A 27,631-nucleotide genomic window follows, 5' to 3' on the forward strand; every position below is an offset into this window, starting at 1 on the left:
AATTATTACTGCACAGTGTCTGGGAAGCAACAGGTGTTCTGGTGATGACAGTTACCAAGTCACATAAACAGTCATTTCTTGGTACTTTTTCTGCAAAGAATTTAAATCACACTGGGTTATCTCCCTTATTTCCAAAAATACATGTAACATGTTAGATGTACTTCAATTTACACTAACTTGTCCAATCAAAAAAAAAAAAACAAACAAACAATATTTCTTTAAATCAAATTTATTTCTCGAGATAATTGCTTAAATTATAAACTCATGCAGGCAAAAAGGAGAACAAGGAAATATTGTGATACAGTGACAAGAAGCCTCAGGGATCAGGATGATGACACATCTAGTATACCCTTGTAACAAATGTAGGAGGTCCTTCAAATGTAGGATGTCTTATAAATGTAGGATGTCTTATAAATGTAGGACGTGTTACAAATGTAGATTTATTGAAATGTATAAAAGTTTACATTTAAACCACTGTAGTAATTAATCCAATCTTTAATTTTTCAACAATGTAAGGTTGAATAATTGCATTATTCAAAATAACATTGAAATAAGTACAAACATTTGAAGAATTCATGAAAAAAGATTACATTATCTATTTTTAGATATACTTCGATTTTAAGAAGGAGGATAGTTGAGATGCAAAGTCAGGAGATGTTAATGTTAAAACATTAAAGTGATTATCCTATTTTAACCATTACCTAGAATTTTCCCCTAATTTTAGTATTAAGTTTGGATAGGGCTATTTGTGAACCAATTTTAGCTTAGTGTTTTAAAATTGAAAAGATTTTGCAAAAATGAAGATGAAAACTTACTTGTGAGTAGCTATAGGGGCCTATTTTCTTTTTATAGATATATGGTATGTAATCACTATATGTATACACATCTTTAAGAAATTGGAAATAAATATACATACATGTATGGATAAATGACAATGTTACATGTACCATATTTAACCTAATAAGTGCAGAGTGCACTCACAATCTCTCAAAAAGGATGTGCTCCAAACCTTTTTTAGGAAAATATTGCCAAGTGAAATCAGGGACAATGAAAGAAAATATATGTATCTTTGTTTGAACATGTTCTCATGAAGAATGATCAGATTCTATGGATATATTATTAAAGTAAACACCTTTTTTATCAATTTATGGACTTTATAAATACAACATACTCATTCTTTTTACCAGAAAAAAGTTTGAGTTTACTTATAGGGACAGGTCTAATACAAACTTTTTTGAATATTGCAGTTTTATATCATTTGGGGAATCTTGGAGACAACACCATTTAAAGCAACTTGACTGTAGACTTCATACCCATTAAACAATGATTTCTTCTTATAGATAATAAAATGAGTTGTAAGATATAGTAATTTACGAGCCTCTACGTACCTGCAAAATGTTCTTAAGTTAACGTCAATTGATGAATTAATGTAAACAATGCTACACGCCTAAAACTGAACGGAGTCAGATTGGTGGTAACATATGCATTATGTAAGACCATTTGCAGATGCTTTCAATTTTCATAATTAAGGGGAAGCCTTAGTTTCATGATTTATCTTTAAAAAAATGTATTCCAACAGTGATTTTTACAAGTAAAGATGCGTTAAAAATGATATGGTATTATGTACATGGAAATGTTGGTAAAAGTCATATATTTTGCTCATTTCACAGTTAAAGCTATATCAAGAATTTTGGTTTTCCATTAAAATCAGGAACCTGTAGCTGTATCACAGTCCATGATTTCTCTAACAGCATGACAAATTATTACTTCTTCCTGTTTTTTACTTTATGTTCACATCCATTGGCTGGAAACCTTTAGACAATTTTTCTTTAAGATATTACTGATTTAGAATGACTTGGCAGATTTTGGTTTTGAACATTTTTGGGGTATATTAATGGGGTCGGTGTGTAGCAGATTTTGGTTTTGAACATTTTTGGGGTATATTAATTGGTTGTGTAGCAGATTTGGGTTTGAACACTTTTGGGTTATATTAATGGGGTGTGTAGCAGATTTTGGTTTTGAACATTTTTGGGGTATATTCATGGGGTGTGTATTATTATAAGCTCCTGTGAACAGAGAGGTGGGGCCCAAAAGAGGAAATACATGTTCATGTATATAGACCCAAAGGGGCTCAGGGTTCAATCCTTTATTGATTGAACCCTCCTAAACAATTCTGTTCAACAGTAAACTTAAGGGGCCAGGCAGCCAATGTGATGTAACAAAAAAGTGAAGTGCCCCTTCGTCCCCCAAATGGGAAAAATACTTCTTATATTACTGTAAAAACTGGAATATTTACCATGGTTGCTAAAATATCCAGATAAACAATTAGTCAATTTTTAATACTGGCCAATTATAAGGTTTCATCACGCCACAGGGATGTGACATACATTTCCAACCGACAGTCCATGCTGTTAAGTCCCTTTGTTTCATAATATAGATAATTACTCAAGAAAGAGAACAAAATTTCATTGCAGAATAATTGTTAATAATCAGTTGAGTAGGTTTGTTTTATCAACAGTAAAACAACAAAGAAACATTTTGGCTTGGCCTCAAATCCAGTTTGATTTGTCTATATATTACACTGCTTTGAGTCAATCCCATCCCGACCAGCATTAGAAACAGGGTCTCCATTTTCAGATATAGTATTAGGCTCATTATTGAATTCAAATGTTCTAGGTGAGTTCTCTCTTGTTTCCTGTTCTTCATGACTATTCCTACTTTCTAAACCTTCATCCTCTTCTACAACTTCATCCTGATCCTCTAAATCATAACTAATTTGATGAGAATCTATTGTACCTCGATTCGAACGTGGAAGAGAGTTTCTTGGATCGTTCACAGCTAAATGACTTGGGTCGTTAACCATTCGGTTTGATCCTTGGACAGTACGACTTGCCGTAGTACTGGTTAATACAGACGGGTCACGGTTCATCCAGCCAGCCAGATTAGCCAAGCTATATTGACGGTATCGGTCACAGTAGACATATTTGGCAAGAAGGTTTACATGTCGGTCAAAACATATGTATAACAATGGTTGTATTGTTCCTTGACTCCAGGCGATGAAACTGAATGCCTGGTATACTTTTGGTGACACAGTGAAATGAACATCCACGAGCATAAGCAGGAATAGTGGATACCAACAGAGGATGAAGGATATTGTACTCAGGATGAAAAGTTTTGCTCGATGACTTGATTCGTTTATCATCGTTTGAACATTGCACACAGAGGTCACAGGGTCATCCATAATGGTAATGGATGAGCGTACCAGCATAGAGACACGATTTGTATGATTAACTTGTATTTCTTTGTAGAGTTTACATATAAAATGTACAACACCCATCAGTGTCAGGGTCAGAATACCAATCCACATGAGGTTGGCTACGTATCCGGTCTGTTCACCGAGAATGAAGGAGCAGCTTCCGATCTCAGGATGGAAATCAAAATATCCGCCGATAAGCGTTGGTCCCAGATGTAGGATAATGCTAGCTATGTACACTAAAAGTGTTCCAAACACCACACAACACAGTGATCCCTTGGAATTTCCACCGATATTTACTTCTCCGAATGTATAGGCTTCAGTACACACCATAGCTAGCATATTAAACACCGAAGCCGTGATAATCAAAACATAGGTGGCGCCAAAAAAATCACAATCACTTGGTTTTCGTTGTGTGACAAGGTTATTAGCAATAGGAATGCAGTATGCAGCCTTGAGGAAATCGAGGAAAGATGCATGTATAAGGAAAGCGCTGGTCAGTTTTCTCATAGATCGTCGCACAAACACGAAAATCACAACCAGTAAATTCAAAAGTAGGCCCACCACAGCTACAAAGTACAAATAATAGGCCTCCTGGTGGTATGTTTTTCTGACAAAGCTAGATTGATCCATGTTGTGGTTTTGGTCAGGTTTAAGTGCGATGCGGTGAGCATACATTGGGAGGCTGGGTTCATCTTGGTCGCTGTACTCCTTTTGTAGAATGTTCAACAACTGAATGCTTTTTATGGGAGGTTCATTGTTGGCCATCTTGGGAATAAGACAGAGTCTACGTTTTCTAGTCTGATCTCGGTGACCTTCAGGGTTGGAGTTGAATTCTTCATACTAATCAGCAATAAGCATCTGAAAAGATAGAATGTTAAAAGCACATAAATGTCAAGGTTTGAATAAGTGATTATTTACAAGTTTTGTATAATCTAACAGTTGTGCTTCAAGTGATGCTAATTTACAGTGATATCCGTTACTAGCTATAGGTGTCCAAGGCATTGATTGAATCATAATTTAGCTCCCAATTTTTAACAATGCTTGCAGATGTCATTTGTGATAAAATAAGGATCACAGTTTCAACTGCTTCCTATGAATTTTTTTTCTTGTCCTTAAAATTTTAATTCATATCTTGTCTGAAATTGCTTCTAGAAAGCATTGATAACACAATTGATTTTATGATTTAGAAGAATTTTATTTTAACATTTGAAATAATGTTTCATTACTATGGGAATATTTACTGTAGCCATGGAAACATGTGTATATGGAAATGTAGTTTACTTGTACACATTAAATATGTCTATGCAGTGTGACAGTAGGCAATGAAATTTGGTAATTGACTTGATGTTTTATCTAATAGAACAGTTGGATGTTATCTTATTTGTGAAAAATCAATTTATTGTATTGAAAAATAAACATGCTTGTTCTTTACAAGATGAATGATAAATAAACAAATTTCTTTTTAACTCCACTGAATGCTTATCCAAATCAGCTAACAGGTTCAAGTCAGATGGAAATAAAAATGTTGGTTTCCGTCTGATCTTGATGCAATATACATATAATTAGGAAGTCTGTAGAATTTTTTGGAGGCTAGAATCCTTCTCACTAAGAAGTCCAACCATGCATGACTCTCACAGAAAAGCCAGTTTTCCTGTGAAATAAACATTCTAGACCATTATGATTGAAATAGAATTCTAATACCATTCTAGATCTTGGTAACAAAGAATATTGTTTAAACCATAATAATGCTAAAAAATCACATTTAAAAGTCTGTGTATATGTTCACAGAAACACTTACAAAGTATGTACGTAGGTGTGTTACTTAGCAAACATCACAAAGGTAAAACCATCATCATGGTGGTTTTATATGTGTTCAGGAAATTTAAGGAATGTTGTTTGGTTTTTTCATCAGATGTCTGCTTAAAGGCTGATTAACACCAATGTTGTAGGCGTTCGGGCCACCAGGTGAAAATATTACAGATAATGAGCAAACTACCTTCTTTTTAGTCATTAGGAACTGTTTACCATTCAGTGTACTTAAGGTATGTTTGTACACTAGTTTTTGTATTTCATGAAACCACAAATCACTACAATTGTCCCAAGAGATTTTATATGCTAATGAAAACTAGGAAATAGTCATGCAGTAAAGCCTGCATGCACTGACTCAAATGGAATTTGTACAAAGAATTCCTTTGGGATATCTTTAAGTGCCAACTGAATTAAGTTTTTTTTTCTATACAGTTTTGTTGGTTGATTTTGTTGTTTATACGAGGAGTTCAAATTATTTACCAAATTTTTCATATCTGGTCAGACCAAAAAATATATTGTACTTTAATTTTTTTTTCTGTCTCCAAATTGGATTTATTATCAACACTAGAGAGATGTGAAGTTTCCGTTTAAAGTCTTTCTCATTACTTTGTTTATTCGGGACATGCTGGTCAGAGAATCAAACCAATTTAAACATAGAAGATTTGTCTTTTTAACATAGAAGACCTGGTCTTACAGCATATATTATATGGAACTCATAAATTAGTTCGACATATACTATCTACGAGGGATGATTGATATGTTGTGAGCCTCGTATTGAAGGAGGTTCTGAAGATTGTTCTTTTTTAAGTCCTACTATTCTCTGACTATACAGGGCTGTGCACCCAAAGACTGGTCTCATTTGGTTAGTTTATATCAACGAGGTAGCACTTTAAAATAAACAAGATAAGCGGCTTTTGCGAAATGGACAAAATCAGTTAGGGTTAGGGTGAAAGGGTCTGTCATTTCCATGGCTGTCATTCATGATTGTGGCTTTAAATTGATTGAGCATCTGCTTTATTCACCTGATCTCGCTCCATCAGACTTTCATCTATTTCCAAAACTGAAACAGCTATTTCAGGCACCATATAACCCTAACCCTAACATGCAGTGGATGACTTTCAGAACAGCCAAGAAAAGGAGTTCTATAAAAGTAGCATTGTGTGTGACCGCTGGCAAAAATGTTTAGATACTGAAGGAGATTATGTTGAAAAATGATACAATATGTCCGACAAAATTCAAATCCTTCAATATGAGGCTCACAACTTATCAATCAGCCCTCGTATATACATATTATAAATACCAAGGATCCTATATTGATCTATCCCACTCATCCTGGGACAGCACCAATCTGCTGACCTTGACCTTGTAGCCATATTGTACAAAATGTCTATATATTTGTAGATCACTTGTTAGATTTTTTATTTAATTGTTGTAATGTTATATAAGACTTTATTACATTTTCATTACATTTGTTGATTGGTCTACATCCGATCATATTCTATTTAACACTGCATCCAGCTGCAGTGATGAACCATTGTGTTGCACTCTGATTACAAGTTGTGCAAGAATGCAATATGTATCGGTAATAAAAACAGTTATGGCACTTTGTTTTGATTGATATATTGATTTTAATAGAGCTCAGATAACTGTATCATTTTGCTTAATTCATTGCCCTCTGAACAGCCAGTGTCATTTTGAGGTGGGATCTCCTTGTAGTAGTTGGTGACTACCTCACTGAACAACATACAGAAGGCCCATACCATGCCATCCAGAGCAAGGGCACAACCACAACAGCACAGACCGGCCTATTTCTTGGCTTCATCCTGCCTCGATTGATATTGGTCATCTTCGCTCCATAAATCATCGTATTGATGAAAAAAGTGCCATAATTGTATAATAGTTATATATATAGTCTAATTATTGCATTAGTATCATTGAAATTTATGACAATAAGCTTTTTTATATCAGATAATAATACTGTTAAACTGCTCATATATTAATTAATTTGATGATTAAGGTTAGATTCATCAATATGGAGGATTTTGATTATGGTAACCTGCCCTTAAAGATACATGTACAGCAACAAATTTGCATGTTGAACATTTTAATTGCAGTAATTACTTTTTTTATTCTATTTACATGTAAATTTGTATAAATATATATATATACATATCTTGAATTAGTTAGGAATTTATTGTAATTCATTGGATAACTAATATTTAAGGGAGATCTCAACCCTGGTGAGTGAGTCATCATCCAAAGAAACTGTATAGCTCTTCAATAAACCCTGTTCCAGAGTATATATAGTCATACATTAATTGACAAATCTGTACATGACTCCTACGTATGGTAATTGCTTGGGTAAAGAGTATAATAAAACAAGCTTGATCAAACTCTGTATATAATAAAACAACTATCAATTGTCTAATTTAGTGACCAGTAAGGGATGCTATATAGACTGGATTAGAGGTCTGATGGTGATGGACTGGTCATGCCAGTGGACATCCTGGTGATGGACTGGTCATGCTAGTGGACATCTGTCATACCATGTAATAATGTGAAGTATGTAGCAGCTGGAATCTTTATTACAATTATAAACTATTGGTTTCTCAAATATAAATCTCCACTAATCGTTCTAAATATAATATCGTGGACCTCCCTTTCACCTGCACCACCCTCTAAAAGTGTATATGTACTTCCATCAGAATATTATAATACCTTACCAATAATTTCTCAACTGTTTTGGATCTAGCATCGATTGTTTTCTTTCAAATGGAAAAAGTTACATGGTTCGATAAATAAAAATTCATTTTACTTTATTTTGCCAGGAACTAGTTGTATCAGTTTTGTCCCAGATTACACCGGAATATCATGTCAGAAGAATTCCTTGTAAGTATTATGCCATATGCGATAGTCAGACTTCTTATACAAAGGTAGTAAAATGCCCAACTATCCCAGTATTACCCCAACGCATTGATCCCCACATGGTCCAGTGTGTGACCACTGGCTGTCGACATTGGGGTCTCTCCGGAGGAGGATGGTAGTGGGTTAAAAAATAGGCTTGGCATTATTGAAATAATAATGGGATGATGTGGCTGGTTCAGGGTTCATGTCCATTGCCAGTGGCGAGCTGCTTATACAAATGTACATATACAACTTTCCTGAACAGATGAACCATGTTGACATTCCAAATTAAAGGTCAAGGTCACTTCAGGTTATGTAACAAACAATGTAAGCATGATGAAAAGAAAACCATGCTATGGAGGCTTTTTGAATGACCTCCTTAACTATACAGGATGAAACTTTTTGATTTTCCGACTCAGGTCAAAGGTCAAAGTAACTTAGGGTTATACAAGTACATCTGAATAAGTTGACAACACAAATTTAATTCAGAATAAATATAATGCCATGGAGAATGACCAGCATATACAGGCTAGGTAATTTTAATTTCCCCCTTGATGTTAAGATGGAATACTATTAATTTTTTTAGTTAAGGGTCAAATGCCAACTAGGTCATGATCGACTTCTAACGGTAGGAAGGCAAGCAGCTCTGTTTAAGTAACATATGTAGATCCATAGAGTGAACCAAGTGTTTTGTGATACCCCTAGTTGGGCAATCATTTTACAAAAATTTGACTATATAATTTCTACTTCTCATTAATCCTAATATTGTAATTATTATGGCTTGCCTGCAGGCCCGATTTGATAAACTATGCTTATTTCTAATCATTAACATTGATAGTTTCTCACAAAATTCATTTTCATATCTATCATAACTGATGTAGAAAATTTATGAGTCGAATGAACTCAAAGACGTTTGAAAGGGATTTTAAAAATCTGTGATAACCTCCCTTGCTCATTTGCACTGTCATACCATTTGGAAGGGATTTTAAAAATCGGTGATTACCTCCCCTGATTTTCACCGCCGTCATACCTTTTGAAAGGGATTTTAAAAATCGGTGATTACCTCCCCTGATTTTCACCACCGTCATACCTTTAGAAAGGGATTGTTAAAATCTCTGATTACCTCCCCTTTTCTGTTGGTCTCGCACAACTATACTTTTCACTATATTACCAGGGATTCTGTCCCCTCAATCGCTCATTTGAAGTTCAAATGATGAGAAATTTATATCAAATTAAAGTTTGAAGATTTCTCTACCTCAAAAAATAATGTTATTGGATAAGTTTTATTGCATAAGAGCACACCAGTAGATGGAAGACAGCTAGTAACCCTGATATTTGCAGTGGACATGGGAACCCCCGCCTGGGGAATTCACACCCTTTTACACCTGGAATGCTACTTTCTATTTTTACTAGGAGTGTATATGTATATTATAGACACTACTTTTTATTCTGATATATAGAAATTATTTATGTTACTTACTCAGGAAAACACCTACAAACCTAAGAAACACATTTTCTTCAGGGGCTTGGTTCAGGATAAAAGTAGCTGATGCTGAATTATAGTTGTATGAAACCTTGCCACTCTCATACCAGTTTGAAAGAGATTGCAAAAATCTATGATTACCTCCCCTGTTCTTCTCCACTGTCATACCAGTTTGATGGTGATTGTTAAAAGTCTGTGATAACCTCCCCTGTTCTTCTCCATTGTCATACAAGTTTGATGGTGATTGTTAAAAGTCTGTGATTACCTCCCCTGTTTCTTTGCACTGTCATATCATTTTGAAAGGGGGTTTTAAAAATCAGTGTTTTTCCTCCCCTTATTCTTTGCACTGTCATATCATTTTGAAAGAGATTAAAAAAATCAATTATCACCTCCCCTGTTCTTCTCTACTGTCATTTACCATTTTGAAAGGGATTGCAAAAATCTGTAATTGCCTCCCCACTCTTTTCCACTGTCATGCGAAAAAATGAACACTTTAATGAGAACATGCAGGTTTCCACAAGGATCAACTTGAACATTTAGAGAACTTTATTTGGTCATGAATTACTGCTTCAATTTAAAGGTTGGTAATTGTTTCATGACAGATAAGCCTGAAATAAGCAGGTCCTGAAAAAAAAGCCAATGTTGTTTCAATTTTTCTTTTTCATTCTTCTTTTTATAATTATTAAATAAATTAATTTTTAATTGCTTGTGATCCAAATAATTCTTTCAAGAAATTTTGAAAGAAAGAATCTATTGTAAAATGGATAATTATATAAACTGTGTTAAGCTGAAAAGGCTCTGAATCTTCTATTAATTCCTAGTGTTCTATTATTTGCATCTAAAAATAAAATAACCAATATCCTCCAGATTTGTAGTTCAGCAATACCAGTTCAGTCTTGCTGCTTATAGTTACTTGTCAATAAAAATCTGGAAGTGTTAACATTATGAGAAATTCCAATTTCATTCACAGCTTGAGCTTTTGGGATGCTTAGCATTTAATCCTTCAGATTGAAATGATAGGTATATGTAATGTGGCATATTTGCTGCTGTGTAATTAAAAGTGTAATTTCTTATATAATATTAAAAAAATTGTTGGAGACTCCGGATATTGGACTTCAAATTTTATCTTGTGATGTACATGTACTTTATATATATCTTTAACTGTTAAGGTCTTCCCATCAATATGCCTCATTATGTTTTTCTTTTTTTTTCTTTTTGTTGTTTTACTAGATTTATAAGTGGGAAGCACTTAACCATCTAAAGAGCGACATGATAAAAAGCATTAAAAAATCAGTTATTTAAAGAAGGTGCTATATACACCTTCGACAGATAGTATTTTTTTATCAATTAAAAACACCAATAAACTTGTATGTATTTTTCTTCAGGAATAAAAGTTACACACTTAACATTATTACCACCCTCGGAAAGTTTCATCTTTTTATTTATCTTTAAAATTAAAAAAAATAAAATAATTATTAACGTCCCGAAGAAATTCCATTTTGCTCCGCCTCCATATTGAATGAAATACTGATTGCGCATGTGCCTAAAACAGAACGCATGCACAAACGAGTAGGAACCACATGGCGAAGCGAGGAAGGCAACATGTGTTAGCCTAACATCTCCAGAAAGAAGGATAAATTAGATTATGAAAGAGAACGAAGAAAGGGAAGGATTTCAATCGGAGACTGCACAGACGGATGAAATTATTAAAGACAATGGAATCGGAACTCATGCGGTAATGACACAGTTGAGTTTTCGTTGGAGAGGCAAGTGTGTAACGTACACACGTACGTAGTGTAACGTTCGGTCTGTTGACAGTGTTGTCATCTTCACTGAAAACTCATATGATGAGATTTAATCAACAGTTAGGATTTCTTTTGTTATATGTAGTGATTGCAGATTCACTTTTCATAGTTCACCAGCTTAAACCTGTTGATAAATAACACCTGTATCAATCCAGCGACAGGGGCCGAAGGGGGTAACGCTAAGAAAGTGTTTCGGTTCGTGGGCGACAACAGGCACACTGGATCGTGATTTTTCGCAACGGATAATATGGAAATGTTTACTTCGTTTTTATTTTCTGTTTGCATTATAAAAACCTCGCAATCTTTCTGTTTGCATTAAAACCTCACAATCAAAAGTTGTAGTTATTTTAGTCAACAGGCAATATATATAGTTGTCCCAGCTGAATAAAAATAAGTCCACCATATTTGTTTTCTTCTGTATGTAAATCTCTCCCAGAATGCACTGTGATCAAGGTCAAGTGTATGCAAAGTAGAAATTATAATGTTCAAAAGTTCAAAGCTTCTTTGCTTCATTCCGACAATTTTTGACGTTATAAAATTATTTTTTTATTTGTACATTTGTATGTCTGAAATAGGCATATATATATGGACTATAAATGTCATTTATTGTCAAAATAATAACAATTTATTACACTCTGTCGGAGAAACATTGGAAAAATTGGTGAATACAACATTTAGCTTCTTTATGCATTCAGCTGCCTGATAAAGTTATCCCCCATATATCAGCTAAGGAGCTTGATTTATCTCGCACATCAGCTAATTAAGGAGCTAGAGTTATCTCCCATGTCAACTAAGGCACTAGAGCTATTGGATGAACCTACCTTTGTTGATAATTTCTCTCTTTATATTTAGGGTGAATCAGTACCATCTTTTTTGTTTGAAGAAATCCTGAATTTATTTATTAAGCCTGCTGATAATATGTATATATATATATTTGCCTGGTTTAGGAATTGGGGGGGGAAAGATATTTTCAAGGCTAAGACACAAATATTAGATACATATTATTTGAGATTGTTCAATAGTTCCGTTCTGTTTCAAATCATTCTGTAATTACATTATATTAGCATCAAATTTGAGGGACAATTTAAATTTCTGATCAATGGGAGCATATTCAGTATTACTGAAGGACATATTTTAATCCAATCTGAGAACTCCCAATATTTGCCAATAAATATTTCATTTGAATTAAAACATAAAAAATCAATACCTTAAGCCCCTCAAGTAAAAGGGAAATCTCTATGAATCATTGTCACATGAAAATGTAATTTGTGTCATTGACTTGACCTGAAAAACTTAAAGAAAATTAAGTTTTCAGTTCAAAACAATATGACCATTCTTTGGTTTTTGTTTTAGAGATTTCTTTAAATCAAACAATCTTTCCTCCTAAACAGCTCAATCACTTATATCAGTAGCGTAATGGTGCATTAAATGTATTCTCATGATGATAAAAACAAAATATTGACTTTTGGGTGTGGGTAGTGTCTTAGGATCCGCTGCATATTGGAAAACTACATATCCAAATCAGTTAGATCTGAACTGCTGCTGTGTTCCCCACATCATGATATACATTTGTATTTGAGTGTTTGCATTAAATATCGCTGAATCAATTACATTTTACATTGCCCTGCAGGTATAGCATAAGAATTATATCTGCTCCCTCCATTGCATAATTTTAGAAGGCGGCTAAATTTGGGATCTTATCTTTTCTCTCCTTTCTAAACAATTTTCTTCTTCCTAATGTCTCCAGTGACACTGCCTGACTTTTGGCCTTAAGCTGAGCATTCGTTCCTGTGAGGAAAGCTTTGGGTTCTGTCCTCCTGGTCAAGACATACCAGAGTCTATAAAAATGGTAGTTTCTACTCCTGCAGCCTTATGGAGTAGGATGACTGGTTTGTCCATTGTCAGTATAATGTAACCAGGTGGGGTGTCCTGCTAGGTGTCATCGGCTGTATGCTTCAGTGAGGTAGCACTATAAACTGGGCATCAGTTCCGTGCTATCACAAGGAGACAAATGCAAACATACAGCAGCCACCCATACACCTCATGCATTCATTTTGTACTCGAGGAAGGCCATCCTTAAATGACCTTAGGTGTTGATAGAATGTTAAACAATACTAAACCAAGTTGTACATGATGTGATAGAATCCCGAGAGCAGTTTCAATATTCAGAGTTCTACTGTATTTGAAAATTTGCATAAGAATTATATAGGACTTGGATTTAAGAAAGGGCATTAGAAACTAGAATACTCACTGGTCAAATGAGGAAGTTTCATTTAGCCACAATTTCTTACAGGAAAACTTCCAGAATGCAGAATACAGCTACAATGTATAAAGAATGGAAAGCACATTTTGGACAAACAACTGTGTACTGTACTTAAATCTGTTTGTTTGGTGTTTCTATTTACAAATGTAAATCCTCTTAGTCTCCAACTTATAGATAGTATTGTTTGACAGATCATTAATCCTCTTTGGTATAGTACCATTAAGTAGTTTAGTGTCAATTAAGAAGCATTAAAATACATCCTGATCAGTCATGCTGGGGCTAACCTGGTGACCTGAAGTCTCCTCTTCCAGTGAAGGCCCTGCCACTAAGACAAAAGGTATTGCCACCAGCAAAAACCTGGGGAAGCTGTTTCCAAAATTTTTACACATGCATATAAATCTTGATTAGGATGTAGAAGAACCTTCCACATTTTACACATTAGTGCCAGAATGATCCCTAATTGGCTAACAATCTGATTACATGAAGGAGTGTTGGTAATGAGAACCACTTAGAGTCAGACTGCAGACAAAAAGGAGCAGTAAACTGTAGTACAACACCATATCTCTTGGTTAGGTTTAGATATTAGATCTGTCTGCTGATTACAATGATGATGTTGGCACCAGGTGTCAGGGTATCAAGTTAGATAATTGATTGGTTCTCATTTACTCTTGGTACTTGCTGAGTGCAAAGGCAATAGAACAACTGTTTGTAACTTAAGGTGAGAATCAGGTTGGAATCAAACTCAGATGGAGTCTGTTTATTTGAAGTCTAATGTACACAAATTAGATAAAAAGAATGGTAGTGAGATTTAAACAATTGTAGATTTAATTTGCCGTGAACAGTTAAATATGTATACGTAAATACACATATTGCTGCTCATTGACTCCTGTTAAATTGGTTCGTCTTGTTTTTGCTCTTATCTTTATATGTAGTTTTTACCACGTCCTGTAATTCCATAATTGATGCTTCTGTGTTTTTCCTTCTTTGTATTTTTCTTGTTTTGTGTCTTAATATCAATGCATTGCATGACTTAATCTGCTTCTAAAGATATTTAACAAAGATTGATATGAACAGACTGCAACATAGGTGCCACATAATCTTTGTCAATTCCACAAGGTCAACCTGTTGCCAGCTAATAATTGCCATGGAAACGCTCTGTCTGGCGATGATGATATGCCACACACTAATATATGTATGCTTTATGTAAGGAAGGGATAAAGGTTTAATGGGCTTTTGTTAAATCATATCACAAGTCTGATATTTATATTAATAAAAAATAAATAATGAGATTTTGAATTGAAATTTGGTGATTCATCTTGTGTTTTTCTTGATTAATTACAGATAATGAAAAAAAGAAATATACATTAACAAATTAATTAAATTTGAGATATTTCTGTGAAGATAACAATTCTTTTAATTCCTGAGATTAAAGTGCAACATTTGGTGTCTGAAGATGAAATGAAACTGTTCATATGTACAACATGTGGTCATCTTATGTTAGACACAGTTTATACACAGGATACATAGACTATTTATTTAGATATTTTTGACTGGTAATATTTTCTTTCTCTTACATATAAACTGTTCTGAAGTAAGTGTCTAATGTACTGAATTGTACCTTTATGCTAATTGAAAGTATTTATGGAAATTCTTATTTAATATATATATGTTTTAGTTTCATAATTTAACATTATAATAATTTGTTTCTCAGCCAATATGCATTAAACAGCCTTGCTAGGCTTGAGTGCAGCTGCTGGTAGGAAATGTTTAAGTTTTTAAGTACATATTACAGTGTGTCTCTAAGTACACTCCTTCTATATTATAGATGCATGTCTGAACAACTATCTGCCTGCAAAGTTCACTGTACGTGGAAAACGTGTGTTTATCCCATACTCAGGTTTTGTACTTTTCATCCCTGAGTTTGTACAAAATTGGATTCCCTCAAAGTCAATCATTTCTTTAAGACAAAAGAAACAAGACAACATTCAATGAAAAGGTTTATTTCTTTGCTGCACTTATCAGCCCATGAACTACCAAGCAAACCAGAACAATGGGGTGAAGTGTCTTGCCCAAGTTTTGTTTTTACATCCCTCAGATATTGTAAGGGTGCCAGGATTCCTTCAAAGGCAGCATTTCTTATCAGACAAAAGAAATTTAAAGTCACATTATAAATCAAGTAGAAAAACATTAGATAAAATTGTTTATTTGCCACCAGATTATCACCCCATGCAACTCGGGTAACTCTTGGGGCCAAAGTTCTGTACATGTCTCAATGTTCTACAGCAATGTTAGAGGATAATACGGTGAGAAACTTAGGACAGGCGCTGTGTGGTATCAGAACCAAACAATAGCCAAAAATCTTTAGCTAGCTGAAGTAGTCTAGAAAAAACCCCAAAAAAAATGAAATGTTATATTTCAAAAGTGTCAATTTGTACTGCTATCAGCTTGACTTGTTTGTTAAGTTATCTGTTTTTAGGTCACCTGAGACGAAGTCTCAGTTGACCTATTGCAATCCCCTTTTGTCCAGCGTGTGTCCCTTGTAAACAATTTACATTTTCGACTTTCATGGCCAAAGGTCAACCAAAATTGTGAATTACATGGTCCCAAACCCCCAGGGGCCTGAGGGGTGGGGCCAAAAAGGGTCTGTATAATTGACTAAGATTTAAAAAATCTTCTTCTCAACTCACATTATATAGTAGAATCAAATACTCTTCACAGATTGGAAGGTCTTAAGGTCCTTTACCAAAATTGTGAATTTCATGACACTTGGGTCTCAAGTTTCCCCCTGGGGAGGGGGTAAAGTTTACTATAGTTTATATAGGGAAATCACATTTTTGCATGGGCATTATTTGTTCCAATTGCCATTGGAAATAACACAAACTTGGTTAGAATTATCAGTATGGAATGCCTGTTGTAAACTACATGTACATGTATATTGGCCCTGACTGACCCCCAGAGGCTTATGGGTGGGGCCAAAAGGGTAAGATTAATTGAAATTTTAAGAAACTTCCTCTCCAGAGATAAATAAGGTAGAATTAAATACTCTTCATAGATGTAAGGGTCTTAAGTTGCTTTACCAAAATTGTGAATTTCATGACCCTTGGGTCTCATGTTTCCCCCTGGGGAGGGGGTAAAGTTTACTTTAGTTTATAGGGAAATCACATTTTTGACTATCATTTGTTTCTTTTCTATCATAATTCATTATAACTTTGTTAACATTATCAGCATTGGATGACAGCTGGATGGTGTGCACATGTTGGCTTTGACTGACCCAGGGGCTAAGGGGTGGGGCTAAAAAGGGTCAAATTAACTGAAATTTCCAAAATTTCTTCTAGAAACCTAAATAAGGTAGAATCAAATACACTTCATATATGGAAGGGTCTTTAGGTGCTCTACCAAAATTGTGAATTTCATGACCCTGGGGTCTCACTTTTGCCCCTTAGAAGGGGATAAAGTTTACTTTAGTTTGTATAGGGAAATCATAATTTTGACTATCATTTGTTTGATTTCTATCGGAATTCAATCTTTGTAAACTCTATCAGCATGGGTTGACAGCTGGATGGTATGCACATGTTGGCCCTGACTAAACCTCCAGGGGCTGATGGGCAGGGCCAAAAAGGTTCAATTAAATGAACTTGAATATTTCAAAACTCAGGTGACCATTAAGGCCCATGGGCCTCTTGTTGATATATTAATTCCTTCGCTGAATCGACCACTTCTGATGACCTTAAACTGTCTATTTCTGTTTACATCAAGCAATGGCTGTTTCTTGTCTTTACTGTAGCCATGCTCATTTAGTGTCAATCAAATCCTGTGTGTGTCCTTATCCAGGAATCTCCCATCCTCATGTTTAAAAATCTCATTTTTAGGTCTGTTCTGATGTATGGGGGACTTTTGTAGATAGACAATTTATTGATGTTACAGTAAGAGACAGAAGTAAAAAGCAATCAATAAACAACCAACCAATCTTTGTCATCACAGAAATTGTCTTATCTAATTTAAACATTATTACTGTATATCAAGGGAACAAGAACTGTACATTCACATATGGTTTTATGGATGGTTAACATTGTAAAAAAACCCCACAAACTTGGTTAACAATTGCAAAACAAGTTTATTAACTTATATTTATCATTCCCATCCTGACGGAAACATGCAGCAGATTCATCTTAATGCATGTAGGTAGTTCCGAGAGTAGAAAACCTGCGTACGATTCTATACGAGCCAACAAGTATGCCCAATATAAGTGCTGATTATTAGTATAAATTGATAGCACATGATTTGCAATTGCTGTACAATTTATTGAATTTATTAGGGATTTTTTATAGAAATGTTCTTCCTGTTCCATATAACATCAAAAGTTGCTTTTTGCAAACATTTATATATATGCTGACCTTGGTAGTTGTAGCTAAGATTTTAAACAAATTGGAGATTGAAAGTGTATCTTTTACTCGTACTAGTCACAGACAGTGTCAGCTTGTGACAGCTTGTGACAGCTTGTAACAGCTTGTGACATTTTAGCTGTTTTCAATGTACTGATCCAGAAAAGAATAACTTTTTCCACTTAATGTCCTGAAATGTGCTTATACACAGAAACTTTCAGCTTAAAAGAAACTCTTAATGAAAGTCCTGTGAAAATTGATTATTGATTATACAAATGTTTAGTGGTCGGTTGGCAGAGTGGTAACACACTTGCCAAATCAGAAGTGAAAAGGTATGAGGTCACCTGCCCGAACATGTGGGTTTTCCCTGAGTTTGGTTTGGTTTGGTGTATTTTGTTTAACGTCCTATTTACAGCTTAGGTCATTTATGAAAGGCCTCCTGTGCGTGCGACATGCATGCGTGTGGTGAGTGCTTATGTGTGTTATGGGAGGCTGCGGTATGTTCGTGTTAAGTCTCCTTGTGATAGGTCGGAACTTTTGCCGATTTAAAGTGCTATCTCACTGAAGCATACTGCCGAAGACACCCAGCAGCACACCCCACCCGGTCACATTATACTGACAACGGGCGAACCAGTCGTCCCACTCCAAATATGCTGAGCGCTAAGCAGGAGTAGCAACTACCATTTTTAAAGACTTCGGTATGTCTCGGCTAGGGAACAGAAACCAAAGCCTTCCTCACAGCGACGAAAAGCCAATTAAAAAAAAGTGAGGCATTGTCAAGGGAGACATTAGGAAGAAGAAAGTTGTTATATGAAAGAAGAGAAAAGATAAGATCTCAAATTTAGTCGCCTCTTACGATCATGCAATGGGAGCAGCAGGTATAATTCCCCCCCTTCCCCTTTTTTTTTTACGGAGGAGGAACATTTTTTTATAGCCTTAAAATAATTAAGTTGATATAACTTGTTTCGCTATATTTGTTGTAAAATAGATCAAGTTTACATTTACAAATGTTTGAAGCTTTAAGCATGAAGAGGGCTTTATGTCACCCTCAGGTTTAATACTATGCCACATTTTATCCTTGTAGTGAGAGAGAATTTTGTTAAGAGTGTAAGTCTAGAATGACAGAGGTCCCTGGTTCAATCCTTGTTGGATGGAGGCACTGAAAAATTGAGTCCTGCTGTCACACATGTATACCAGTACAAAGGGATTCAACCAATCATAATGTGCAGTGTGATTTAGAAATCTAGCCAATCGCTATGTCTGTACTATATGTGTTTAAAAAGGATGCATGTAGGTGATAGATCTAGCAGACAGACAAGCTGAGGATATTTAGCCATGTTAATGGTCTAACATCTGGGAAACTCATATTCTCCAAGCATCAACAACTGTAGTAGTAAATGTCCTTAAATGTTGATGTTCAGAAAATCATTTGATTTGTTTGCATCAGTACCATTTCACAAGCAAAAACAGAAAGTATTCATATTGCAGTAAAGAGATATGATTAATTGTTTGATTCAGTTTGATGTGAATTAGCTAGCTATATATAATGTTACAAATAACAGTTTTCTGAAAACCAAATTATGACCATCACAATTAAATGTATACTACCATACAGGGGTTTGATGATATAGTGTTAACTGAATACTCTAAAATATGTACATTATATGTACATTGTGTACTCATTAAAGATGCACATTCAAGATAAAGTTTGTTACATTTAACAATAACAATTAAAGTTATTTCACTGCAGCAATCTTTCGTCTAACTCTGGAAAATGTAAATGTCAGTTGTTACTTCAAAAATTAAAGAATTCATTTTTGAATGGTCAAACAAGTACAAAGTGTTGATATACTTTTCAAACTATTGTTCAAAATTATAAAAATAACCTAGCATATGGTTAGTAACATGGCCAGTGTTTGTGAATTAGTTTTAGAATTGATCTATCAACTAACACTGCTTAGTAACTTATCATATTGGCTTTGAAATGTAATTACGTACATTAACATCTAAATTTTTAATCAGTGTGTCTGTTGTATATTGACTTGAGTGAGCTCTAAAGAAAGCAAACAATTAGATTTTACACTATCATGTGACCTAATTAGATTTTACACTATCATGTGACCTAATTAGATTATACACTATTACATGTGACCTAATTAGATTTTACACTACCAGGTGACTTAATTAGATTTTACACTATCATGTGACCTAATTCGATTTTACACTATCATGTGACCTAATTAGATTTAACACTACCATGTGACCTAATTAGATTTTACTCTATAATGTGACCTAATTAGATTTTACACTATTATGTGACCTAATTAGATTTTACACTATTATGTGACCTAATTAGATTTTACACTATTATGTGACCTAATTAGATTTTCACTATCATGTGACCTAATTAGATTTTACACTATCATGTGACCTAATTAGATTTAACACTACCATGTGACCTAATTAGATTTTACTCTATAATGTGACCTAATTAGATTTTACACTATTATGTGACCTAATTAGATTTTACACTACCAGGTGACCTAATTAGATTTTACACTATTATGTGACCTAATTAGATTTTACACTATCATGTGACCTAATTAGATTTTACACTACCATGTGACCTAATTAGATTTTACTTTATAATGTGACCTAATTAGATTTTACACTACCAGGTGACCTAATTAGATTTTACACTATCATGTGACCTAATTAGATTTTACACTATCATGTGACCTAATTAGATTTTACACTATCATGTGACCTAATTAGATTTTACACTATCATGTTACCTAATTAGATTTTACACTATCATGTAACCTAATTAGATTTTACACTATCATGTGACCTAATTAGATTTTACACTATCATGTAACCTAATTAGATTTTACACTATCATGTGACCTAATTAGATTTTACACTATCATGTGACCTAATTAGATTTTACACTATCATGTGACCTAATTAGATTTTACACTATCATGTAACCTAATTAGATTTTACACTATCATGTAACCTAATTAGATTTTACACTATCATGTGACCTAATTAGATTTTACACTATCATGTGACCTAATTAGATTTTACACTATCATGTGACCTAATTAGATTTTACACTATCATGTAACCTAATTAGATTTTACACTATCATGTAACCTAATTAGATTTAACACTATCATGTGACCTAATTAGATTTTACACTATTATGTGACCTAATTAGATTTTACACTATTATGTGACTTAATTAGATTTTACACTATCATGTGACCTAATTAGATTTTACACTACCATGTGACCTAATAAGTCAGTGAAGGAGATCACATTTAGATATACTACACTATTTAAACTATTAAGTGAGTTTTGATAAAAACAAAGAAGTTTGAACAACGGAATAGTGAAGTTTACTATCTATTATGAAAACTGATTACCAGTCAATGAGGAAGACCATGATATTATATAACACTATATAATTTCCACTCTTGAAAGAAAACATGAGAGCTGCTGCATACATATTCATCAGGTGAGGCTAATGTTTAACCTATGCTAGACATGGCTCAGGTGAAATAATGAAATATAGCTGTTTTGTTATCTTACTCAATTAGAAACACATCCAGTGGCAGGAGTTAAGGTACATGTACATGGTTTTTAAAGTTTAGACTATAGTCAACTTTACCTAGATTTTTCATACTTGCCAACGTTTAACCCTCCCCATTTCCAAAGGAAATTCACTAAAAGAAATCAATTATCAGTTAGACTACTTAAGTGTCCATAATTTTATAAGATCCAATTAATGCAGCAGTAAATCAGCCATATTTTTTGTTAAGGATATTTATTTAAAGTGTGCCCAGAGGAGGACAGATTTTCTGATTCTTGAAATTTTAAACATGTGCAAATTTGACTGACATGAAATTTCCAATAAGTTGGCATGTGCTATTTTTGCCTTAATTTGTCAGAGGAAAACAAAATTAGTTAATGTGATTTACTTATGAAGGAAACAGGATCAGGAGAAACATGAATTAATATGTTTGAAGAAAGTGCCTAAAAAAAGTGAAAGCTAGCAATTACCTGCTACATATATGTAGTACTGTGAGATATTGTATATGACTGGACATAATATCTTTTAAAGTGATGATGCCTGGTCTGTTAACAATTTAAAGACATGTCTGAAAATGACAATAATGTCAGTGGAAGAATTTTCATTTAATGAAACATATAAGCTAACAAGGCTTTTGTTACGCTGCTTCAGAAACAACAACAGAGTCTTGTGGGTTTCCAATGCTGTTGTTAAAAGGAAACAACGGCAGAGTCTCGTGGGTTTCTGATGCTGTTGTTAAAAGGAAACAATGGCAGAGTCTCGTGGGTTTCCAATGCTGTTGTTAACTGTTAATGTATTAAATTCAAGAAATGTTTTTTAACATTTTTGCAAAGAAAGCTGTTGATGCTTCTACCTTTAGTTTAGACAGTGAATGAACTGGAGCCAGAGACAGACAAAGCATGCAGATATCAAAATCAAGATCCTAAGTGTGTTTGTCAAACTCTGTTTACTATGCCAAATTCCAGACCAGTTATTTGGGTGTTTCCTCGGTGCTATTATAAGATATGTAGCCAATGCATGTCCTACATGTTATGCATGCTTTGCATGTTTGGTACAACAAACACTTATTAAACAATTTAACTCACAGGATCTAAGATATATCCTCATTAATTGATGTCTGTATTAACCAATATTAAACTACGTTCATGTGTAATGAAACAAAATTATCAAACTTTTATTTACTTAACATTTAACATTACATGAGAATGGCATTTTTGCTATGTTGAAAATCGGTAGGTAATTTATTGGTAAAGAGCTGTCGGAAAACAGTTGTCAGTATCTCTTTAATGATGATTATGACAGTGAAAACAAAACAATATAAGGTGTTGCTTATATTCATTTATATAACTTGAGAGTGTGATTTCTCTAAAAACATGTTGTATATATATAACTTAGCAACACAAATGACGAAGGAAGACAACTTTTTGATATACATCTTGTACATTTTGTATATATATTATAATAGACTGGCCATGGCCACCAGACCCTAAGTTCTTTTTGTTAAGAATTGCCAAGCTTAATTCTAATACTAGATTATCCGCCCCTTGTTTGAAACTCTAGAATCAGACATATCCTAGGGACCACAATCATAAAGGTCAATTTTATTTGTAATTTTAATGTTATAGAGACAGGGGCCCAGTCTAGTTTATAAATAACATGAGTGTCTAGCTAGCTATCACTGAATTATTCCATAGCCTACACACTTTTCCTGATGTGATTGATTTTAAAATGAATGGATTAATTAGTTAAGGCAGTTTTGAAAAGATTTACAGAAGTCTAAAAGTGTTCCCAAAAGCTATTTAAGAAATAATTAACGATGATTTGTGTATTATTGCAGGATATACAACGAGGACGAGGATATTTTGCAATTGAATTAATAACGAAGGCCGCAGGCCTGAGTTATTAATTAAAATTGCAAAATATCCGAGTCCGAGTTGTATATCCTGCAACAATACACGAGTCAAAGTTGATTATTTCTATTCTACCATGTACTGTTTAGTTCTGAGATCGACCTCTTTCTAATAGAAAAACAGCAAAGAAACCCCGAGAAAACCTTGTAATTTATTTCTTGAGTATTGCATTATTTGTTGATGAAATATACAGGCAATACAGTACTACGATCAAGAACATCTATCACATAGCATTGATTTTGAAAATAAAAAAAGGATAAAAAAAGAAAGAAAAAAAGGAGGGCCTCCGTAGGATTCGAACTCGCGTCGTGATAAAAATTTATTGAAAGACTTAAACCCATTAGCCCACTCGGCTATGGTAACCTTTTATAAAATGGGTGAATATTAGATATATAAAATTGTTACAGCCGTGACTCCCGACCGTGTATTATTGGCACGAGCGTGGGTTATTAGAAAATAATACATGGTTTTAAACCAATCAAAACTGGCGTTGCATAGCAAACATGGTAGAATAAAAGATATTAGACTGTCAATCGGCTAACTCATTAAAACAATGCGGAACACTCATTCTCTAGTATAGCCTTATCCAAATCTATTGAATGTGAAAAAAAATTTGCTTAGCTAGAATTCTTTATGAAACAACCATATCACACATCTAGATGTCCCATGTATATTGATATGGTCAGATTTGAGGAATGATAGCTTGTAGGACTTTGATGAATTATTGATCATCATTATTATATGAATTGTTTTTGACCAATTGAGATTATTTAAGCAACATGAAAATAGCACGGAACAAATAGGCATTAATCAAGCCTTAATTGTCAACACGGTCTTTGCAGCTGGTCAGTGATATCCACTGGTAGTGATTTATGTATGAAGGACTTGATCTTGTAAATACTTGGCTTAACATTGAAATAGATCAAATCTACATGTGTACTCATTGGCGTACAAATAATAGGATTTATTATATCAACAATTGATGCTGGTCCAAATCAATTATCAATGCGCTTATGTAAGATGAATTTTGTAAAAAAAAAAACAATGTCATTAATAATTAATTTCAAGGTTCTAGCTCATACCTGTCTGTATTTACAGAGTTTTAATAGATGTGATCAGTGGATTGATTCCTGTGTTAAATTCAGTTTTCATTAGATTCTTTTTAAGGTTTGTAAATAGAGCAAAATGCACATCAATGTAATTTTATTGGGGGCAAGTTTGGATGTCTGTCTCTAGAAAATAAAATTGACCTTTATGATATTGGTGTGTAGGGTATGTCTGATTCTAGTTTCAATCTCGGGAGAGATAATCTAGTAGAATTTAGTGGAGCAATTCTAACAAACAATTTATAGGCTGGTGGCCAGTCTAATTGTGTATACATAAAAGAAAAATATATGATTACAAACCAATGAAAATCGTTGTTACATTGTCTTGTTGTTAGAAATGTGGAAGGAATTAACAATACATGAACTGGAAATGTCGAGCACTCCTCATAATGTTATCAAGCTGTCTTCAATAAAAACAATATGAATTCAGAGTTTTATCACTTCAATCCTTATTAGTTTGTTGTTGCCAGCCATGCATTATTTGATAAATGGCCTTTTACTTGATTACAAATTTCCTGTTCAGCAGACACATAGATTTGAGTTTCTAATGGAAATTTGTCGTCAAATTTATGCTTTTTATCAGAAATATGTCACCCGAAGGCCTACAGTATGGTAAATGATGTTTCAAAATTCAGATATTTTCATCCTGCAAGCAAATAATAAAAACCCCATCAGATTGACCATGGGCTATCCCTGTTTAAGTATTTTGTCTTTATACAAAAAATTAGAAGCTTTTTAAGAAAAGACATACTTTTGACAGAAAATATAAAATGGAGAAGAATTTCTTCCATCGATTTTTTGAGGAAGAATAAAGCCCTATAGCTAGCATAATATTTGAAAGTTTTCATAGATTTCATTTTACGTTATTTCTTTGAATCTGTAAGCTCAAAATTGCATTTAAATATTGATGAGAAAACAATCCCATGACTGCATGTTAGCTAGTTCCAGCTGGTTTTTACTGCGTGATGAAAAATTCATGAGATAAACATACAGATTTTGATGAAAAATTCATGAGATGAACAGATTTTAGTACCATATTTTCCCTATCATATTGACTCTCATTAGCTACATGTACATGATGTAACTCAATCAGTGACAGGGCAAATAAGGGGAGAGGGAGCTTAGTTGTATTAAGGTCTCTGAAATAGACTGTCTAACTGCACCTTCTACATGTACATTGTACTAGGACAGTGCTTTTACCAGAATGTTTACGGTACTTAATGGTAAACAAGGACAGTAATAACAGTAATGTAATGGTACCACAGAGAAAACTAGAAAGGTTCATTTACCAGAGTGTTTACGGTAACTCAAAATCATCTATAGGACAGAGTAACATTTACCAGTGTTTACAGTACCTCATGGTAGACTAGCTAGTAGGTACATTTACCAGTGTTTACAGTACCTCATGGTAAACTAGGAGGTACATTTACCAGAATGTTTACAGTACCTCATGGTAAACTAGGAGGTACTTTACCAGAATGTTTACAGTACCTCATGGTAAACTAGGAGGTACTTTACCAGAATGTTTACAGTACCTCATGGTAGACTAGGAGGTACATTTACCAGTGTTTACAGTACCTCATGGTAAACTAGGAGGTACATTTACCAGTGTTTACAGTACCTCATGGTAGACTAGGAGGTACATTTACCAGTGTTTACAGTACCTCATGGTAAACTAGGAGGTACATTTACCAGTGTTTACAGTACCTCATGGTAAACTAGGAGGTACATTTACCAGTGTTTACAGTACCTCATGGTAGACTAGGAGGTACATTTACCAGTGTTTACAGTACCTCATGGTAAACTAGGAGGTACATTTACCAGTGTTTACAGTACCTCATGGTAGACTAGGAGGTACATTTACCAGTGTTTACAGTACCTCATGGTAAACTAGGAGGTACATTTACCAGTGTTTACAGTATACCTCATGGTAAACTAGGAGGTACATTTACCAGAATGTTTACAGTACCTCATGGTAAACTAGGAGGTACATTTACCAGTGTTTACAGTACCTCATGGTAAACTAGGAGGTACATTTACCAGTGTTTACAGTACCTCATGGTAAACTAGGAGGTACATTTACCAGTGTTTACAGTACCTCATGGTAAACTAGGAGGTACATTTACCAGTGTTTACAGTACCTCATGGTAAACTAGGAGGTACATTTACCAGTGTTTACAGTACCTCATGGTAAACTAGGAGGTACATTTACCAGTGTTTACAGTACCTCATGGTAGACTAGGAGGTACATTTACCAGTGTTTACAGTACCTCATGGTAGACTAGGAGGTACATTTACCAGGGTTTACAGTACCTCATGGTAAACTAGGAGGTACATTTACCAGAATGTTTACAGTACCTTATGGTAAACTAGGAGGTACATTTACCAGTGTTTACAGTACCTCATGGTAAACTAGGAGGTACATTTACCAGAATGTTTACAGTACCTCATGGTAGACTAGGAGGTACATTTACCAGTGTTTACAGTACCTCATGGTAAACTAGGAGGTACATTTACCAGAATGTTTACAGTACCTCATGGTAAACTAGGAGGTACATTTACCAGAATGTTTACAGTACCTCATGGTAAACTAGGAGGTACATTTACCAGTGTTTACAGTACCTCATGGTAGACTAGCTAGTAGGTACATTTACCAGTGTTTACAGTACCTCATGGTAAACTAGGAGGTACATTTACCAGAATGTTTACAGTACCTCATGGTAAACTAGGAGGTACATTGACCAGTGTTTACAGTACCTCATGGTAAACTAGGAGGTACATTTACCAGAATGTTTACAGTACCTCATGGTAAACTAGGAGGTACATTTACCAGTGTTTACAGTACCTCATGGTAGACTAGGAGGTACATTTTACAGTACCTCATGGTAAACTAGGAGGTACATTTACCAGAATGTTTACAGTACCTCATGGTAGACTAGGAGGTACATTTACCAGAATGTTTACAGTACCTCATGGTAAACTAGGAGGTACATTTACCAGTGTTTACAGTACCTCATGGTAAACTAGGAGGTACATTTACCAGAATGTTTACAGTACCTCATGGTAGACTAGGAGGTACATTTACCAGTGTTTACAGTACCTCATAGTAAACTAG

The 27,631-nt window shown here is 34.3% G+C and overlaps 1 protein-coding gene across 2 annotated transcripts in view; it reads right to left on the reverse strand.

Moving 5' to 3' along the window:
• Nucleotides 1-211: 211 nt before the first annotated feature.
• The window catches only part of LOC117332878 (protein trapped in endoderm-1-like), a 39,991-nt gene continuing 12,571 nt past the window's right edge, over nucleotides 212-27,631 (reverse strand). The window contains exons 1-2 of one of the 2 annotated variants that reach the window (XM_033891939.1): nucleotides 13,509-13,634; nucleotides 212-4,114 (exon numbers count right to left, since the gene is read on the reverse strand). In XM_033891939.1, the coding sequence (XP_033747830.1) occupies nucleotides 2,570-4,021 (1,452 nt within the window). In that variant the 5' untranslated portion in view covers nucleotides 4,022-4,114; nucleotides 13,509-13,634 and the 3' untranslated portion in view covers nucleotides 212-2,569. Of the gene's footprint in view, nucleotides 4,115-13,508; nucleotides 13,635-27,631 lie in introns of those variants that run through there. The other variant, XM_033891940.1, reaches the window with a different exon arrangement.

Source organism: Pecten maximus, chromosome 8 (assembly GCF_902652985.1).
Source record: "Pecten maximus chromosome 8, xPecMax1.1, whole genome shotgun sequence".
NCBI lineage: Eukaryota > Metazoa > Mollusca > Bivalvia > Pectinida > Pectinidae > Pecten > Pecten maximus.